Source organism: Ambystoma mexicanum, chromosome 10, assembly GCF_040938575.1.
Source record: "Ambystoma mexicanum isolate Mex_15411 chromosome 10, UKY_AmexF1_1, whole genome shotgun sequence".
Classification (NCBI taxonomy): domain Eukaryota; kingdom Metazoa; phylum Chordata; class Amphibia; order Caudata; family Ambystomatidae; genus Ambystoma; species Ambystoma mexicanum.
Genome location: NC_090932.1, coordinates 1,568,061,056 through 1,568,081,336, shown reverse-complemented (window position 1 = coordinate 1,568,081,336; position 20,281 = coordinate 1,568,061,056). Strand labels below are relative to the sequence as shown.

At 47.6% G+C, this 20,281-nt stretch overlaps 1 protein-coding gene across 4 annotated transcripts in view; it reads left to right on the top strand.

Moving 5' to 3' along the window:
* The window catches only part of SMPD4 (sphingomyelin phosphodiesterase 4), a 669,498-nt gene that overhangs the window by 505,775 nt on the left and 143,442 nt on the right, over nucleotides 1-20,281 (top strand). For all 4 annotated transcript variants that reach the window (XM_069619878.1, XM_069619877.1, XM_069619876.1 and 1 more), the window contains 2 exons: nucleotides 2,442-2,605; nucleotides 3,211-3,416. In XM_069619878.1, the coding sequence (XP_069475979.1) occupies nucleotides 2,442-2,605; nucleotides 3,211-3,416 (370 nt within the window). The remainder of the gene's footprint in view (nucleotides 1-2,441; nucleotides 2,606-3,210; nucleotides 3,417-20,281) is intronic.

Below are 20,281 nucleotides of genomic sequence, written 5' to 3'. Positions count from 1 at the left end.
TGATTTGTTGCGCAAGTTCATGCAGTGACCAAAGTCTTGAGAAATATTTTCTATTATTACCCGTTTCCTGTGGAGCATTTTCTCTCGATGAAGTAGTTGAATCAAGCCTTATTGTGGTGAAACCTCAATCTTGCAATGCCTTCAGACCTGCCTTTTTTGTGTCTGGAGCTAAGGTACAAGGCCATATCCCTTCCAGTGGCAACAAGATCACGTTTAACTGTCCAACTCTATCGGCTCTATATACGATTTTGGAGTGGAAGTACAATGATTTTGTGGGAATAAAAAGAAATCTCCAATCGGGGCCATTTTATTTCTGTAGGTAAATAGAAATATATTTGAACTCAAACAGAATTTGTTTGTTATCCACATTTCTGTGCACCCTGTAATGCTGCAAATTACGAAACAATGATACTTTAAGGTAAACGTTTCCTGTCCAGGTCAGGCAGTAACATTATTGGTATTCCTTCCTGTGGCACTTCTCTGCTGGTTACCCTGATTCGAACATACCTGTGAAGTCATGTGGGTGAAAGTAGGAGGAAGTCTCTGGCCATTGTTCCCTTTTTTGTTGGAGTTTCTGCCTGTATTTAGGTAGTAAAAGTGGTGGTTATGCTACTTGTCTCCAAATTCACTAATCATTTTTGACCTCTTAAATCGAGCTGCAATGCTTCCCATAGCTGTAGATATTCCCTGAATCTGCTGGATAACCTTTCATTCCTCGAGGAGGTTCTTTCTCAATGCAAATTTCATCATTGTTAAATTCTCCCTCCACGTCGGGAGGGGCAGAGTTGCAAGCTGGCTTTCACAAAGCAGCCAAAGACCCATTTGTTTCCGCAGTGGATGACCGTATTCTAGTTCCACTGTTGTTACTGGCTCGTGTTTCGCCGAGAGGCAACTCCTTATTTGATGTTGATGTTGTAGTACGTCGAGATCAGATCCTATTTGGGACTTTTTTGTGTAATATAAGTTGACTGTGTTGGATGAAATGAAAAAATAATTAATGAGAGGGAGAAAGTAGGAATTGATTCTGGAATTTCTAGAAACTTAATCATTTTCGAGGGCTCAGAGTGAATCCCAGCAGGACCCGTGGCTATTTTAGGAACTATTGTCTTGTGCCTGCCACTGTGCCAAACCAATGCTAATGAACTCCTAGTAAGGCCCGAAGGAATATTGTCTCACTAGTCTTCAAGTCTTTCATGTATTACTTTCTGTTCAGGAGGGAAACTGATATGGCGGGTGGAGGGGAATGGACATAAGATGCAATGATTGTTGCAATGTTTCTCTGAGAGCTGCTTGTTTTGCCATGGTGAATATTCTAGATTTGGATTGGGATAGGGTAAGATGATCTGTTTCCTGTGCTTGACACCAGCAAACCCTGTGACCATTGTTTCCAGGGCTTAATGTTGCCAATCATCCGTAATTCTACCTGAACTATTGCTCTTCCTCTGTGTCCAATGACATGCTCCACGTGAGAGTTCATTCATAAAGGTGCTAGTTTCCATTTGGGGTACAATATTGTAGATTGAAGAGGACTCTGGGCAATGTTATCCGCTCGAAAATGGTACCAATGTTTTGGGGGGCTTAGGGGCAAAAGGGTGTATGACTTAACTTTGTAGCAATCTTTAAATGTTTAAAAGTATAGTTTGTGGTCGGCTGGTGAAGTTTACCAATATGGTGCATGTGTTCAACATTTTCTCCATACACTTTGGCAACATCTTTTAAATACAGCCACCCACAAGTAATGTGCAGTATGGTGACCGCGCCTGACGTGCAGAACTTCAAAATGACACGTGAAAACTAGAAACCAAAGGCATAATAATTTTACTGTACAGACTAACAAACGTTTGCTGCCAAACACTTGGATTCGGTCATCCCTTTTATCTGCATTGTATTTGATTTTCCCTTGATAAACCGGACTGCATTGCTTGAAAAATAGAAAGCCTGTATTTAACTTTTGTTTATTCTTATCTCACTGTATTTCCTGTGACATTTATGATTTATAACTGATTTTGATTGCTTTGTGCTGATCCTAAAAATCGTCTCCAAAGAGAAATGTTTTTAGCAAGTTTCGATATGAAACAGAGATGAGACTAATGTTTGGAGTGAACTTAAAAGGTTAAAGGTATATTTAGCTTGGCGACCTCACGAAGTGTGCCTCAGTTGGTTACTGTGGGACAAACCAGTCTATCAGGGCAGTGTTCCTGCAATAGAGTAGAGATAGATGGTTTGTCCCATTTTTAATGAATGCAAGATCTTTTAATGTGACAACTCTTCCAAAGAGTTGGCAACACATTCTTTGTTTTGGGGGGGGTGGGTGGGGTGGCAAAATGTTTATGGTTGGGTTTTACAAGTTGGAAATCGTTGGTCGACTCTTCAGATGCATACTCGCCCTCCCCATTTTTGATGGGCACTTTAAGTAATCAGTGGCTCTCTGACATTCATAGGGCCCCCTTCGTTCAGGAGAATCTGCTTATGTACACCAAGCTTTTCCAAGGCTATCTCAACCGGGCTCTGCGTATGGACTTGGTGAGCCCAAAAAACGCATTAATGATCTTCCGTGTCTCCAAGGTCTTTGCTCAGCCGAACTTACCCGAAATGATCCAGAAAGGTAAGCTGGGGTAAATATTGTTAAAATCGATGGGGCATATGAAGCCACTCCTTTTCTAGTGGACCGTGACGAGAATCTTGCTGTACAGAATTGTCTAGTTCTTTTTTGTAGCAATTTTCTAGCATTCTCATTTGTGATCATTGCTGCCGTGTTATGGTTCAAGTAAATGTGGCAAACCTTTTCTGGGCTGTCAGAATTCAGAGTAGAAAGACTTTCTAGATTTAATACCATAAAAACCCACAACCTTGTTTGTGCCATGAAATAAATGACATCAGTGAGGTTTGTAAAAAGAACTAACTGCTGATAAGTTCATCTGAACAGTGTAACATAACTTCGTTTGGTCTACAAGCTCCATCTGACCCTTGAAACAAACTTCTAGAATTTCTCTATTTAGAGGTTTTCGGACTTTCAGAAACAAGTAATTAAATGTGGACTTTTCTTGCACATGCCCGACTCAGGGTTGTGTGCAGTAGCGATCTTGCGCGGGATGACCGTCTCTGAAGAGAGCTGTGATTTTGTTGTGGCTTGTATGTAAGTCAGTTTCAAGATCCCTGGTCTCACTCCATTTTTCTGATTTTTCCTCCACCCCGTTTGTAACATTTCAGGGGAGCAGCTGTTCTTGGAGATGGAACATGTCATTCCTCACCGCCAGCACCGTATCTACTTGAGCCCCACTTTTGGGGGGAGTTACTTGTCTTCCAGACAGCCGACCATCACTGATACTTGTTACAAGGTGAAGAGCCATGTGTACAGCCTAGAAGGCCAGGACTGCCAGTACAAGCAGATGTTTGGTACAGATGTGCGGAATCTGGTAAGCCTTGAGGTGTATAATGACAACAGAGGAGCAAGGACCCCGCTGGAAGATAAATGTAGATATTGAGCCGGGGGTGGAGGTGGTCTAAGAAGGGGGATTTGCTCTTTTGAGGAGTGATTTGGATGTCATGGCTGTATTGGCTCTTTTGCATGATCATAAGTGCTGTACGTTGCTACCTAGGCTACCTGTTTAGGCATTTCTTTCTGCAAAATCCTGAAGGGCATTGAACACTGTGGAAGTGTTCGCTACACCCAATAATGATATTGTAAGGTGAGAAATGGATTTATGAAAGCACTACTATTGCGGTTGTTTTTCATAGCCAGTGCATAATGTTAATGTGCTCCAAATGTTTCACACACCCTTGCTAAAATAGTGACATAGTTGTAAATAAAAGAAGCACAAGTGCACCCTCACACTTGCACCATGGCTAGCAAAACCTGTGCACTAGCTCATTGATTGTTATGCTACCAAATTGGCATCCTCATTCTTTGTCCCAAGTAACATTTTTACTCTGAACAGGCTGAAAGCAGTAGTTACATTTTTACTCTTATCAGGTGGAACACAACGTGCTACCATTTTAGTCGTGAGAATGCATTTAGGAGGGCAATTTACCCAAAATGGCTTCTCCTCTTATTTTAAGTCCTGTACAAGATGGCATTGCCTTTGCTGTTTGCTGGCCCTCCTTCCTTGTTAGGTGGGTGAGAGTACACTTCATGCACCTTGGAGGGCTTGTGGTAGAAAGCCTGTGACGGGGAGGAGGAGGGGTGGTTGTGTCTGTTTGTTGTGGTGAATCAAGGGTATTCGTCCCCTCTACCACCCTGTGAGGCTAAGGAGGTGAGCCCACTCCGCAATACCCTCCCTAGGGTTCGAGGCAAGTGGGACCTCACCGGGAGAAACTCCCCCTTTGGGGACAAGGACTCTGGTCTGGTTCCCATGAGGAACTCCCTGATGCCCTCCATGTGATGGCCTCTATGGAACTATCAAATACACAAAATCATTACAAGTTCCATGACTGGGACGAAGATAAAATAAGCATACACTGTTATCAAAGAGAAAGAGAAGCTGTCCCTTTAAATCATTAGACTGTGCTGATTATGTTGAAGAGCGAGGAGATGCCAGGACGAGGAGGAGAAAGAGGGAGGGCAGAGGCAGACTGGGGAAGGCCCCCTGTACGGAGAACACCTGAAGGAATCGGAGCTGATGTGGACGGCAAACCCTGTGAAGTTCAGAGCTGCTTCGAGCTGAAGCAGAATGAGCTGAAAGCCTGACATGTCGGAGAAACAGGGAGGTGAGATGACTGGACCCGAGAGTTTGGTGGTGGCGTGTCCACAAAGCAATCGTGATGAGCATGCATCTTTCAACAACGCTGATGCCATCTCCGAGAGGAGGCACTGAACAAACAGATTACCAGCAGCGGTATCGAGAAGCCAAACAGGAAACAGAAATGCACACAGACGACATCGCAGAAAGCAAATCAAGAAGCAAACCCAAGAAAGGCAAAGATCCCAAATACCCATGGGGACTGGAGACGTTCCCCTACAATACTGAAGGTAAATGGGATAATGGAAATACCGGGAAGCCAAAAGGGACTTGCCATAGAAGTAACAAAACTTATCCCAGTACAAATGGTGAAAATGTGTAAAACAAGTTGATAAAGTCAAACTATAATAATGTGATTAAGAGAAATCCAAAGATCACAAAGATTGAGAGTAATAGAAGTAGACAATTGCTAAACGCAGAGAGCACCAAGAGTAAAAGGAATAGAATTGGAGTGTTGATACTTTGGGAAAATGGGAGGATCACTCAATATCCAAGAGAAAGCGAGTGGAGCGTAATAAAGAGAGACACTTGGGAACTAAAGGCCAGAGAGTTCCCTAAGATAGACCATATATAAGAAATACCCCTTTGGGAAAAGAGGAACCATAAGAATTTGGACAACAAACCCCTCCAGCCCCCCCCCCCCCACCGTCCCCCTGATAAAAAAACAATACGATACAAGTACACTTACGATCCCCATAGTAAAAAGAGAAGGTTTCTGACAAGAGCAAGGAAGGACCCTAGCAAAGAGGAGGAAAAGATAATCAATCCCCTAAGAGAATTAAAGGAACTAATACAGAGGATAACCATAGACTACTTAAGGCTTGTATATTGATCAAATCTCTGAAAAGAGGAGAACAAACATGCGAAACCACAACTACCAAGAGAAGGGAGTGATTCTCCTGACTTCTTTGGACAGCAGACTGATTCCTTTGGACACAAACACCTTAGTAAAGTAGTCATGGAACACCCCATAGTGATAGGGAAAGATAGGCTTTCTTTTTATTCTTTAATAAACGCATGACAAAAATGTCCTCAGTCTGTCCTCCTTCTGATTCATCACAGCGCGCATGTATGTAAGTACATATATACGTGCACTGGCAGGGAGTAGGGATGTGGCGGTCTGATCACAATCCTACATTCCTCCGGAGGCAGGGTGGTTGCTGTGCACATTCTAGATGGCTGGCTGTGGTCTATTGAGCAGCCACCTCAAAGTTTGAATTTCGCAAGTTCCCTGATTGGAGGGGATTAGGCAAACCCCCAGACTAAATTCTGGATAAAAGGGGAGATGGACCCAGAAACCAAGTCGACTACTGCAGCTGAAGAGATCCGAAGAAGTCTGTGACCCAGGGGCGTCTCGGACTGCTGCAGGAACCAGTATTGGCTCAGTCAACTCTCTTGTGTTGCGAACCTAGACTTTCTGTTCGACAAGGCAGACCTTTGACTGGTGCGACCAATCAGTCAGCTGTCATGCTTAAGGTTCATCTCCTTTTTGAGTCGTTAAAGCATTAATCTTTGAAATATCGCTGCAATCCCCAGATCCAGCTTTGCTCTGCTGCAAGGGCTTCCTTTCTGGCCTAACATCTGGAACTTTTAGTGTGCATTTTCAGGGTTCTGCTGTGCTAACCTTCACCAGAACAGGGGCTTGCAGTCCAACCGCCGAGCTGCTGGGTGTCACCTAACCAGACCAAATCTGGGTTTCTCCCCAACCGTCTGTTATCTCCAGTGGAACTGAAAGACAAACCACAGTGATCGCCCTTGAAACCACGACCTGTGGACCCTGCATGAAAACAGGGACATGATTCTTCCCAAGCAATTTAATGTTGCCCTGCTCCATGTCTACCTTTCTGGAGATTCGGGGGCCTGAGATCCCTTCCACCACTTGAACTGACCCCCTCCCAATTAGGCTTGCATGGGCTCCAAACCCAGATTACCTAAACACTTTAAGGAGCTGGCCTAGGGCTGTGGTGTCCAGGCCAGTACTTTTGGGTACCATTCATCATTTGGACACCAGGGGTGGTAGCTGCTCACAGAACTCTACTTTCAAGTGGATTGTGTCCTCCAACGTATTCCTCATCTTAGATGTAGTCCATCCAGCTTTAGCTGCTTCGGAAATTTTTTCTCGGCAGAGGGTGCTGTGCGTCGATGTCATCGAGTCGATGGTCCCTCGAAGGCCTCCGTTGAGGGTGAAGTCATTGGGTGTATAAGTAGCACGCGCAGGCCCGTTGGCCTCAGTTCCGTTTTTCCGCAGTGTACGTTGCTTCAGAGATTCGGCGCACCTAGAGTTCTGTGAAGAAATAATAAATAACGAATATGTCCTCGCCATCGACGCCGACCACAACCCCGAGATCGGGTTTCAAAAAGTGCAAGTCGTGCGGTTCAAAAATGTCGATTACAGACCCGCACCAAGAGTGTTTGTGGTGCCTCAGAGAAGGCCACGACATGGAGACCTGTACGAAATGTCCGGCGATGACGGGGAAAGCCTTGCAAGAGAGATGGGGAAAACTACAGGTAGGTCGTAAATCAGACCGTAAAGCCTCGAGCGCCGCGTCAAGGTCCCAGGAGGAGAAATCTCCTTGACGCGAAAGGCATCGGTCTAGATCCCAAATCGATTCCCATTGCTCGTCTTCGACAAAAAAATCGAAGAAATGACACCACAGGTCCCCCTCCACATAGTCTTCGCACGAATCCCCAAAAAGGATGAAATGTCCTACTAATCACTCATCCGAAGAATGGGAAGCATTCAGGGTCAAAATGATGGAAGTGTTCGAGCAAGCAAAGCCTTGGTCCGCGCCTTCCTCGGAAGCTGGCCGGGAGCGTCATCGCTCCGAAACTCGCGCGCCCTCGAGCCTGGGTGATCGAAAGAGGAAGGGTAGAGAACCTTCCAGGACGCCGAGCGAGAAAAGCCGCTCGAGTCGACCACTCGAGGTCACCGACGCCGTCCGAGACCGAACACACCTCGAAGGGCAAGTCTTCGAAGAGTGCCTCGATGCCGGCACCGTCAAAGACAGGTATTACGCCGACGACATCGACGCCTCTGTCGACGTCGACCCCGAAGCCCTAGACGCCTTAACCTCCAGCTTGGCAAAATCAGACAGAAAAAGGCAAAGAGAAGGCTACAAGACCTGTAATGCCTTCAGGACCCATTAGTACTCCTCCTCCACCTCTCCCAGAAAAGGTTTTCAAACCTCTTCCCAGGAAGGAGTTTTTCAAGTCCCTGACCTCAATTTTTGAGGAACAGGAAAAATCTGATGAGGCGAATGTACCTTTTGGGCTAGAATATGGCACCCCAAATGTCCCAGAATGCCTGATTTCAGAAGAAAGCAGGATGAGGGATTTGGTTGAATCACTGCACAATGCGAGTGGTATTGATACATCTCCTGAAAATGACTTTGGTAGACCGGAACCAGGAGAACATGCCAGTCCATCATACCGTCAGCTAATGACAAAGGTAATAGATTATGTAGGATGGGTCAAACCCCCAGCCCAATTCATCCAAGATGATCTAACAGACATATTGGATCATGGTCCAACTGAAGACCCAATACTACCTTTTCACGTAGCCTTGCAAAATAGGGTGTCCAAAAATGGGGAGACTCTGGATTCTATACCGCCAGTGAATAAATCCCTTTCTTCAAAATACCGCCCTGCCAGTAGCGACCCCAGCTATCTTTCTAAACATCCCACTCCCGAGAGTTTGGTCATTCAGGCAGCCACAGCTTCTAACAAACTGGCGTACCCTTCTATCCCTCCGGACAGGTACGATAAGCGTGTGGATGGCTGGGCAAGTTATTTTCAGCTGGGAGTATGGCGTTAAAATCAGCCAACGCCTCATGTGCCTTGGCAAAGTTTTTGTACACTCTGTGGGAGTTCATTGCGATGGCGGCAAAGCACATACCAGAAGGGGACGAAAGGTAAGTATTCCTAGCCATCTTTGGAGATGGAAAGGAGGCTATGCAGGAATCCCTTGAATCTGGATTGGACACTGTAGATGGTGTGAGCAGGTCCATGGGCACCAGCACGGTAATGCGCAGATTTGCATGGTTACGGAAGTCTTGTTTCGCATCAGACGTGCAGAACCGTCTCCTGAACATGTCCTTTGACGGGTCTCGCTTTTTTGGCAGGAAGGCTGACGAGAGCCTTGAGAGGTTGCAGACCTCAAAAGCAGCTGCCAAGTCTTTGGGAGTTGCCATCAGGCAACCTCAGCCTTTTCGTGCACCAGGTCAATCTTGGAGGGCATGATCCTATCGTTGCTACTCCTCATATCGAAAGGTGAGAGGAATGGACAGTCAAAGGGGCCAGAGAAAGGCCACTCGCGGTGGACGAGGAAAACTTGCAAAGCCAGCTCGAGCTACAGCCTCTCTGTCATCAGCGGCTGCAGCAACCGCCTCAAAACCACTTTGAGGACTTGATCACAAGACACCTGCAGGAGGCAGGCTGTCACAGCATCTGCAAGAATGGCGAGCCATTACTTCAGATGTTTGGGCTCTAGAAATAATAGCCCAATGTTACTGCCTTCCTTTTCTAACGGAACCTCAAAGCAATCCACCAAGGAGACACCCTTTGAAGTTTTCAGTCCCGCTCCTACAGCACAAAGTTTTAACCCTGCTGGAGAAAGGTGCTATAGAACTGGTACCTGCAGCAAAGAGGAACAAGGGATGATGGTACTCATATTTTTTGATCCCCAAAAAGGCCGTAGGACTGAGACCCATACTGGACTTAAGAAACTTGAACAAGTTCCTCAGGAAGGACAAGTTCAAGATGGTTACCCTTTCTCAGATCCTTCAGGCCCTTCAAATCCAGGATTGGTTGGTGTCATTGGACCTCCAGGATGCTTATTTTCATGTGCCGATTCATCTGAAGCACAGAAAATACCTGAGGTTCGTAGTTGGCGATTCACACTATCAGTTTCGAGTCCTGCCATGCGGATTGACCTCCGCCCGAGGGTCTTTACCAAACTGATGGTAGTGGTGGCAGCGCACCTCAGGAGAGGGGGGGATTCACGTCTACCCCTACCTAGACGATTGGCTGATCACAGCACGTTCTGCCGAACAGGCACTAGATCACCTGAAAGTCACCTGCCACTTCCTCCGCAGACTGGGCTTCTCCCTCAATTTCAAGACGTCACAAATGACACCTTCTCAATTGCTCCAATATATAGGAGCTGTATTAGACACATCCCTGGGAAAGAGCTCGCCTCCAAGGTTGAGGGCTCAAAACATTCTTCAGTTGGTTTCCAAATTCCAAAATGCCCAAAATCTTCAGGCCTACAACTTCTTCAGGTTATTCGGCCTCATGGCATCCTGCATCTTTCGGGTGCCAGAGGCACGTCTGAGAATGAGATCCCTTCAATGGGCTCTAAAGACTCAGTGGTCCCAGTTCTCCGGTCGAATGACAAATCTTCTCCAAATTCCGAACATGGTTCGTCAAGATCTTCTATGGTGGACTTGTTCAGAGAATATCCCGAAGGGAGAACTTTTTTGGCAGCCATGGCCGGAGATCACAGTAGTGACAAACGCCTCACTCAAGGGGTGGGGAGCTCATGCCAACGATCTGACAATCAACGGTTGTTGGTCTCCATCAGATCCAAACTACACATCAACATTCTGGAGCTGAGAGCAATCAGACTAGCGCTGAAAGCTTTCCTGCCATCTGTCGGGGGAGGGGGGGGGAAATGTCCCGATAATGACGGACAACACCGTGGCCATGCATTATCTAAACAAGAGGTGGTGTAGGGTCACTACCTCTGTGCAGAGAGGCAATGCAGCTCTGGTATTGGGCAATCCAAGAAGGAATCTCTTTAACGGCAGTTCACCTAGCCGGGGAAGAGAATATGACGGCAGATGCTCTGAGCAAGCAGAGCACGGTGTCCCACGAATGGGAACTGGCTCAGGAAGTCATTCAAGAGATCTTTGCCCTTTGGGGAACTGCTGTCATGATTCCTGCCCTTCATGTCCCCAGCCCTCCAAGATGTCGGGCTGGAGCCAGGCCACAATCACCTACATGGCCCTCAAGGGCCCCTCCATCCCTCCAAAGACCCACTTGGAGTCAGACTTGGCGCTTGTGGCATCAGACTCACTCACTCCCATAGGGCTAACATTGGGGATTGGACTTGTGCATTGATGGGGACAAGATGGATGCCCCCACCTATTTCGGTTCCCAGAACTGCATGTGCGGTCTAGTCTTGGGTGTGGTTCAGCCCAGAGACACCTGGGATACCCAAAGACAATTTAAGCCACACCCAGGCTGAGAAACATGCTTTGCATTTTCTGCACCTGCAGCGTGACACGCGCCGTGTTCTGATCGGTCTCCAGTAGGCCTGCATCTTTCTTCTGCGCTCAGCTCCTGCAAGAATGTCATGATGCCTACCCCCGGAGCACCAGGCCAGGCCCAGCACCCCCGGGGGCAGGCATCACGCCCCCGGGTAAAAGCCCAGCGGCCCTTTATAGGGGCTCTTTGGACCCTGTCCTGGCGCCATTGGCGCCAGGCTCATGTTGGACATCAGTCCTGGCGCCATAGGCGCCAGGCTCATAAGGGGAAGTGTTTGGTGCACTTACCTGAAGCAGACCATGCAGCACACTCACCTGATGCAGACCATGCTGCATGAAGAACCAAGCCAAATGAGGCTTAGGAGGGACTATTTTTCTGAAGGAACTATTTTGTTACTTGGGTGGGGCTGTGGAAAAATACTCACCTGGAACTTCTTCCAAGGCTATTTAAGCCACGCCCGGACAGCCACACGTGCTTTGCGTTGTTCTGCATCCCAGCAGCTGAACGCTCACCGTGTCTGCTCCTGCACCTGGACTCCAGCCACACCCGCCTCGAACCTGGAACACCTGTAAGGGAAGGGGAGAAGAGAAAGGTGAAAACCAAGAACTATTTCAACCTTCTTACCTGCATCCGGAATCTTCACGCCAGCATTCCTGAAGGAAGACTTCCATTTAAAAGCACCGCGTTGCTCGCTGCAGCGCCGCGCTTCACTCACCTGTTCCCGAGACGCCGCCCAGCTCCATCGCGGCTCTCAGTGCCGGTCGCCACATCTCTGCACAGCATCTAAGGGAGAGAAGAAGAGACAAAAGGTGAGCAAGGGAACACAATAGGAAAGCCGAATTTTCAGCCATATTACTTACCGGCTATTCTTGGTGAACCATTCCACATCTCGGGTCGGCGCCACATCTCTGGCAGGTACCGCACCCCGGCCCCTATGGGGAAAGGACAAAAGACATTACTGGGGAATTATAAAGACATTTAGAGGGGTCGCCCTCATCACTAACTCACCTGATTTTACCCCGGCAATTTAACCCCTCAACGCATCGGCTTTGTTCTGCACCTGAAATAAAGGACAGAAAAAGACAACATAAAAGGAGGCTCACACTTCAACTTTTGCATCTTCATACTTACGGCGTATCGCTCAGTAAAGTCAAGTGGATTTGCCAGCGCCAGTCTGAAAACCAGTGAAGTAACTGGACGAACGTGCGCCCCTGCACCAGAAGCAGGATGGAGAGTTCATCCTTCCAAACCATAAGGTGAGCTTATACCGGGGGTTTTGGAGAAAGTCAGAGAAGAACGAAGGGGGGAAGGGGGGAGCAAGCACATTATTCAGCAGACAGTTAATCCCCTTTCTCATCTGCAGAAGGATATTCCTACGGGCCAGACAAGCAAGATTTGGGGGTCCTGTTCAATCGGTGGTCCGAATTCTGTGCATCACGCTTGAAGAGGCCACAGCAACCCAGACCAGAGCCTCCGTGAGAGCCAGGTGAGCGTTACAAAGAACAAGAACACCGTTAGGAACAGCTTTACCTTGCAGCGCTTCTGCACATCATTCATCGCTCCTTCTGTTCTGCGGGCATCTTCGGCGGTGTCATTCCCATCCCGGCACGCCGCTTCCTAAGGAAAAGGGAAAGGAACAGTAAAAAGGCATTAGTAAGCATTCTGCAAATCTTTGCTTATTTTTAAATACTGTACGAGCTTCAAACGCTTACCTGAATCCCAGCTGCTCTGGGGGAACTCCATCTCCGGAACTTCTCATCCATCTGCAAGAGGGAAAAGACACTGCAGGTTAGCGTGGAAACATCTAGAGGCGCGGCATACCACGCTTACCCACCGCATTTGTTCTTCATAACCGGCATCCACGCTGAAAATGTTGCGGCACCTAAAAGACACAGAAAAAGAACTCAATGCAAATACGAAAGGTGTGCACCGTGCATCGCGCTCTCTCACCTTCAGCGCTACTCATCTCAGCAGCACACCGCCATCCCCGGACCCTGGCCATCATCTAAAGAAGGAAAGGAACGAAGTTAGAGAACTGTTCAAAAGACTCATTATACTTACCTGTCGGAATCTTGCCAGTGAAGTAACTAGGCAGTAACGAGCCTGCATCAATCAACGCGCCCCTGTGCTCAAAGCAGGATGGAGAGCACACTATCTAAGAAAACAAGGTGAGCTGTGGATCAAAGGGAAGGGTTGGACCCCGGGGAGGAAGGGGTTCAAGCACACAGAGACAATAGGGAGTTAAACACTACCAATCCTGTGTTTCAGGCCAGTCTCCAGTCGAATAGCCTCTAGGGAAGGGTTTGAGGTCGTAAGAGGTCAGAACAGGCAGAGTGACGTCCCCGTGGATACCAGGTGAGCGTTACACCCCTCAAGTGGACCCATTTGCGACCGGAATCAACCGGAAGTGTGAAAGGAATTTCCCCCGAGAGGAGACCTGGGGGACGCGTTTGTGGTGGAGTGGAATTTCCCACTATTGTACACGTTCCCTCCGATTCCCGTCATTCCTCAGGGCATCAGGAGAATGAGACGCTTCGGAAACCACATGATCCTAATTGCCCCAGATTGGGCCAGGAGAACGTGGTACCCGGACCTTCTAGACATGTCCATCTGTCCTCCAGTACGTCTTCCTCAGAGAGAGAACCTTCTCTCTCAAATGGAGGGTCGGGTTCTCCATCCATTGGTCAAAATGCTCAACCTTCACGCTTGGTATCTGAAAGCCTGAGATACAAGGATTGGAACCTTCCAGATGATATCATGGAGGTGTTGCTTTCGGCAAGAATGCTAGCAACAAAGTCTCTATACCGTTGCCGTTGGAAAAGGTTTTGCAACTGGTGCAGAGAAAAGAATGTCGATCCTTTTCTATGTTCTATTCCGGAAGTACTGTCCTTCCTCCCGACCCTAGTACATAGAGGTCTAAATGTTGGAACCATTAAAGGTCCTCTTGCTCCGCTTTCCATCTTCATGCACTCGTCGGAAGAATGCTCCTATTTCAAAATTCCTCTGATAGTGCGATTCTTAAAAGGACTCACTAATGTGTTTCCTCCTTATCCATTTCAAGTGCCAATTTGGGATCTCAATCTGGTACTAAAATTCTTAATGTGTGCTCCTTTTGAGCCTTTGCACACTTTCCATTAAGATTACTGACATGGAAAACTGCTTTCCTAGTTGCTTTAACATCTGCAAGAAGAGTGAGCGAATTGCAGGCACTGTTTTCTGGGCCACCCTATACTGTGTTCCTTAAGGACAGAGTTGTGTTGAAGGTTAAACCCTCATTTTTGCCAAAAGTGGTATCTGATTTTCATTTAAGTCAGAGAATTGTTTTACCTGCATCTCATCACAGTAAGGAGGAAGAAAGGTTACACAGGTTGGATCCGTAAAGAGCTTTAAGCTTTTACATTTCTAGGCTTTCTAAGCTTAAAGTGAACAATCAACTGTTTATTGGCTACACAGGAAAAAGATTGGGTCAGTCAGTGACAAAACAAACAATATCACGCTGGATTGTGCTTTGTATTTCAGAATGCTACAGATTAGCACAAAAAGACCCACCAGAAGGTTTAAGGGCTCATTCCATCAGAGGCATCGAGGCATCACCTCTTTGACTGCCCTACAAAGAGGTGTTCCTATAAGGTCCGTTTGTGAAGCAGCAACTTGGTCCTCGCTGCATACTTTTTCAAAATTCTATAGCCTGGATGCTTCCCAGTCTAAGGAGCTGAATTTTGGTATAGCACTACTATATTCAGCCTTCTAGGGGTATCGAACAACAAAAAAAAATAATCTAACCCCTCCTCCAGAGAAAAATTATCCATACTGCTTTGGGAGTCAAGACGAGGAATACGTTGGAGGACACAATCCACTCGAAGAACAAGTTACTTACCAACTGGTAATGTTCTTTCGATTGGATGTTCCTCCAACCTATTCCTCATCGCCCTCCCAACCTACCCCTCTGTAGATTTTTCCGGTTATTGCCACTCTAACTCTCGCAAGGCAAATACCTGTCTGCCGGCACAGTCTACACAATGAGAACTCAATAAAGAAGGTGGGAAAAACAGAACTGAGGCCAGCGGGCGCAGCGCGTGCTACTTATACACCTGATAACGTCACCCTCGACGGAGGCCTTCGAGGGACCATCGACTCGACGACATCGGCGCACGGTGCCCTCTGCCGAGAATTTTTTTCCGAAGCAGCTAAAGCTGGATGGAATACATCTAATACGTTGGAGGAACATCCAATCGAAAGAACGTTACTAGTTGGTAAGTAACTTGTTCATCTGACTTAAGTCCGTTTTCAACAACTATTTTTGCTCTATGCTAACTGCCTTCTTTGTCCTGGACTCCGTAGCCTGGTGGCCTCACCTAGGCTACTAACCTTTGACTCTCAGTAACTTTTCTGGGAAACCTAATGACTTCCTCTGACTGTGTAGGCTAGGGATGGACTTATGAAGACTAGTGTTGGTGTTTGAATACATTTGTGTATGGTCTATGTTCTGATATGTTTAACATGTGTCGCTCTCTTTTGGCTTGTGTATTTTATTGTGTGAGAAGTGCCCCCTTTTTTTGATACTTTTTAATGGAGTTCTGCTTTCCTCCATCTTTTCTGGCATCTACCTTTTTACTATTGCAGGGCGCAGCACGTTCTGTGCAGTGTTGCTGGAAGCTCCTTAAGCTTTTCCTTTTTTTTTTTTTAAATCAATTCTTATTAAGTTTTGTATATGTAGTACGACATTACATAGCATGTGTAAGCATGAGTTAACAAACAACCAATCGTAACACTCCACCTCCCCCCACCCTCCTACAGTTCAAGTTCTCGTTAGTTGCTTGTTGCTTGTTTGACGGACTTTCCTGAGACAGTAGTATCGTGACACAGTGCACTTGGCGCGCCGAGATCATGGGACCAACTGGGAGAAGTTCACAATCAGGTCGGTGTGCAATGGTCCAGCGCCCCTTGGGGAAGACCCCGGGCCCAGGCGTGGGGCGTTAAGTTGGTCGGCCATATTTGTCAAAAAAGGGGGGCCAGATTTCCTCGATGTTGGACTTGGACTCATCGAGTAGGTGTGTGAGAAACTCCATGTCATATATGGCCCGCACCTTGGGCACCCACATTTTTTCCCCCGGCATTTCCGGGTGTGTCCATTTTTGTGCAAGGCAGCATCTGGCTGCCACCAACATGATTTGGAGCATATGGTCTTGAGTGCCCTCCTGACCCTCCCCAATGTCGATTCCAAAGAGGAGGAGCCAAGGGCAGGGAGACCGCTCAACCCGTCCACCCCTTTGATCCAGGCGAGTACCTTTTCCCAATAGTTTTGGACCACTGGGCATCCCCACCACATGTGGATATAGTCCCCCCTCTCAGTCCTACATTTCCAGCAGTGTGGGTCATATCCTGGTTTTATCCTAGCAATCCTCTGTGGGGGGTAGTGCCATCGGTGTAGTATCTTGAGGGCTTGATGGCGATATTGGAGCGAGGCCGTGGATCGGTTGGCCCGCCTGCACATCTCCGCCCATCTTTCATCATCAATCTCCTCTCCTAGGTCCCTACCCCACTGTGTGCGTGCAGGTGGAGGATCCCTGGGGACAGAGAACAGGAAGAGTTTGTAAAGGCGAGATATTAGCCCCTTGGAACCCCTCGCAGACAGGAGAAGCTTTTCGAACACTGTGAGATCCCTCCCGAGGGTGTCGCCCCAGGATGGCTCGGTGAGGACACCCTTAAACTGGAGGTAGCAAAAGGGGGACAGGATGCCAATTCCCAGAGCCTCCTTGAGATCACTTAAGGGCAGGAAAGAACCCTTCACCCACAGATGGCCGGTCCTACTAAGGCCTGCCTCAAACCACGACTGATACGCCGCTGGTTCTGCTATTTTGGCAAGGAAGGGAGGGGCCCAGATGCAGCTCAACGGGGACGGCCACGTTGTGAGCCACCGATAGTAACCTCCTTCTCCCCACAGGGACCACAGCACCTTCAAGATTGGATGATTCAGGACGCTTCTGGGGATCTTTTTCCTTGGGACCCAAAGCCATTCCTCTATTGTGACGGGGGCAAGGGGCCTGTTATCCATGGCAACCCATTGTTTTTTCGTATCTGGGGAGAAGTGATCAACCAAAACCCTCGTTTCCAGGTCAGGATACCCCACTCTCCCATCTTCCTTAGCCCTAGTCAACACTTCGTAGGAAATCCTATGCTTTTTGCCTTACCAGAGGAAGTTGAGCAGGACTCTCTTCGTTTCTATAAAGAAAGTCTTGGGGATTATCACCGGGAGCATTTGGAAGAGAAAAACTTTGGGAGGAGAACCATTTTTATGAGGTTAAGGCGCGCCATCCGGGAGAGCCCCGATCCCGCCCACCTCTCCACATCTCTTCTGATTGCGGACCAGAGGGGGAGGGGGGGGCAGTTAGCTGAGTACAGTTCCTCAAGGTCACGGGTAATCTGCACTCCCAAGTACCGGAATCCCTCTTCAGTCCGTCTAAAGGGGAGCCCTTTCACAAAGGCCATCTCCGGATCTGACCGGTTCCCACCCATAAATGCCACTGACTTATCCAGATTGACTTTATAACCCGATAGTTCCCCATAGCGCGAGAGGCCCTGTAATAACCGGGGGACTATTTGGGACGGTCTGGTGACGTAGAGTAGGGCGTCGTCCGCGAAGAGGCAGATTTTGCATTGCATGTCTCCCATCTGTACTCCCCTAATAGCCTTGTCATTGCGGACTGAGATTGCCCATGGTTCCATTACTAGTGCATAAATTAGCGAGGACAGGGGACATCCCTGCCTTGTACCACGTTGGAGGGGGAACTCTCTCGATTCTGTCCCGTTTGCCACCACTCTAGCCGAGGGGTAAGAGTAAAGCGCGGCCATCCACCCCAGCCACCTAGGACCCATCCCCAGAGATGCGAAAACCTCGCCCATGAAAGCCCAGCTGACCCTGTCAAAGGCTTTCTCCGCATCGAGAGCCAGTAAAAGAGCCCCCTCGTCCCGGACCCCCACTGTGGCAAGTATATGGAGTGTCTTCCGTATGTTGTCGGAGCCCTGCCTGTTGAGGACGAATCCCGCTTGGTCAGGGTGTATCAGGCGTGGAAGGCAGTTCTCAAGTCTGGAGGCCAAGATTCTGGTAAAAATCTTGGCATCTAAGTTAAGGAGTGAGATGGGTCTATAGGACCCACATTCTGTCTGGTCTTTACCGGACTTGGGTATGACGGTGATGAGGGCTTGCAGAAACGTCAGTGGAATTGAGTTTTCCTTTTTATTTTACCAGGCGGGTTAACTACTGTATCCAGGGGTTGGGGGGGGGGGTTTGTCCCATGTGTATTTTATCATAAGCACATCCCACCTTATGGGGAGTGCTGGGGGAAACATGGTCTCCCTTTTCTCACTATTGCAGTAACTTTTAGTTACTGTTAAAAGTTAATGTGGCAGGTTTGTGGCAGTGTACCTTCATGCATGACATTTTGTGGCCTTATACCGCAGGCTATCTTCACAGTTGCAGTAGGGACCCAAGGGTCCCCATTTGCCTAAAATTGTGGCTGTTCTTTTTTTAAGCCCTGTTCATGATGACTTGTCCTTACTTGAGCCTTCTTCTAACTGCCTGGGAGGGGGAGGTCTTGATGGGTCTTTTTTGTTTGGCGGGCTTCCCTTTGAAAGCTCGCCAAAGCTCTTTGTATGCCTGAAAGGACAGGAAGTGGAGGAGCCAACCAACTCCCCTGATCTTTGGCCTGCAGTGTGCCTGCCTGGAACCAGTTTGAACTGGGAGGCTGGCTGTCCCCCTGGGACTAGTGGGGATCAACTAGTCTAGACGCCTTGTCGTGAATCCAGCCGTTCTTAGGCTTCTGAAGTGTATCGGGACCACCCGGTGGACTGGCCAGCACTCTCCTAAACTACCACGCTAGAAGTGCTAGAAGTGCCGCCGTTCTGCAGTTGCACCTGGAACTTTGGTAGTGACCATCTTCTGGTACAAGTTACCTTCCCTCGAATTTCAGCGTCCCAGCACTAAGGGATCCTGTCCTAGAAAAGCTTCTTCAACTGTGACTGGAAGGATGGTCGCTGTTGTCTGTGAGCGGTGGCTGTCCCTGGAACTCTCCTTCCAAGGGTTATAGGTCAAAGATTCAAATGCAAAGTATCGAATGACAAAAGGACCTAAAACAAAAGGGTCGATTTTTTTTTATTTGATTTTTTTTTTTTTACATTTTTTGGGGGCAGGGAGGGTCCCTCCCACAAACCCCTTTTTTGTGCTAAAAACCAATTTTTTTTCCAAAACGGAAAACCCAAAAAATATATATTAAAAAAAAAAAAAAAATTGACCCTTTTGTTTTAGGTTAAATTGACTCGATCCTATGGCATTTGATCCTTTTGGATTCGAATCTTTGACCGGACACCCCTTCCCAGTTCTGTGAAGTGTCCTGAAGAGGCCTGCATCAGTGAATCTTTCATTTCCCCATCGTCTGGGTTTGCAACTTGCATCTGGACCTGACCAGAAGAATCCTTGCACCCCAGCTCCTGGGCATGTTTCACAGAGAACCAACAGTGGAAAAAACCAACCTCCAGCGACCCGCCCTCCCAGTAGTCCCATCCAGTCTTCTGGGAAAGTCGAAGTCAGCGGGTAAGTAAACACAAAGCATATGTCTCCTCCCTGTCCCTCCACAGGTTAACATTGAGAACAAGTCTCTCTGTATCCTTCTATTCGACTGATTTTTGGTTGCCTGGGTAGTATCATCTGTGCCGATGGGCCTGTAACCTTAACCCAAACAGGCCCACCACTTAAGTGAGTGCCCGGTTGTAAATAAAGCAAGTTTATTGTACAATTTTCTGGGGAGCAGTTTAATGGTGTTGCAGGACCAAACTAACCCAAGTTTCAACAAACCACATTGTCATCCTTGATACAGTTTAGCAACAATATTTTATTATAATCCACCCCCTAACATGATTGGACAAAAACCTCTTCAAAGAAATCCCATCTTTTCCCAATTCCCACATTTTGATTGCCCTGTTTTATCTTAGTTATTTTCAGATCATATTCATAACACACCTCTTATTAGGATTTCATGATGTTGGCACATGGTTAAACATTGTATTGAAACATAATTCATTACTAGCCGGTCAGATAGCACCGTGAGTAGAGTGCTAGGGCCTTTAACCTTCAGTGGGTTTGCACATGGTTTGCTTGAATATTTTGGCAGTACAAGGATGGCCTGAATAAACAGGCTTTTCTTTGAACTACTGATTGCAATCTCATCTGCCTTAGGCTCATAGCTCCTCTTAAGACCTACTAATTTATGCGACCACCA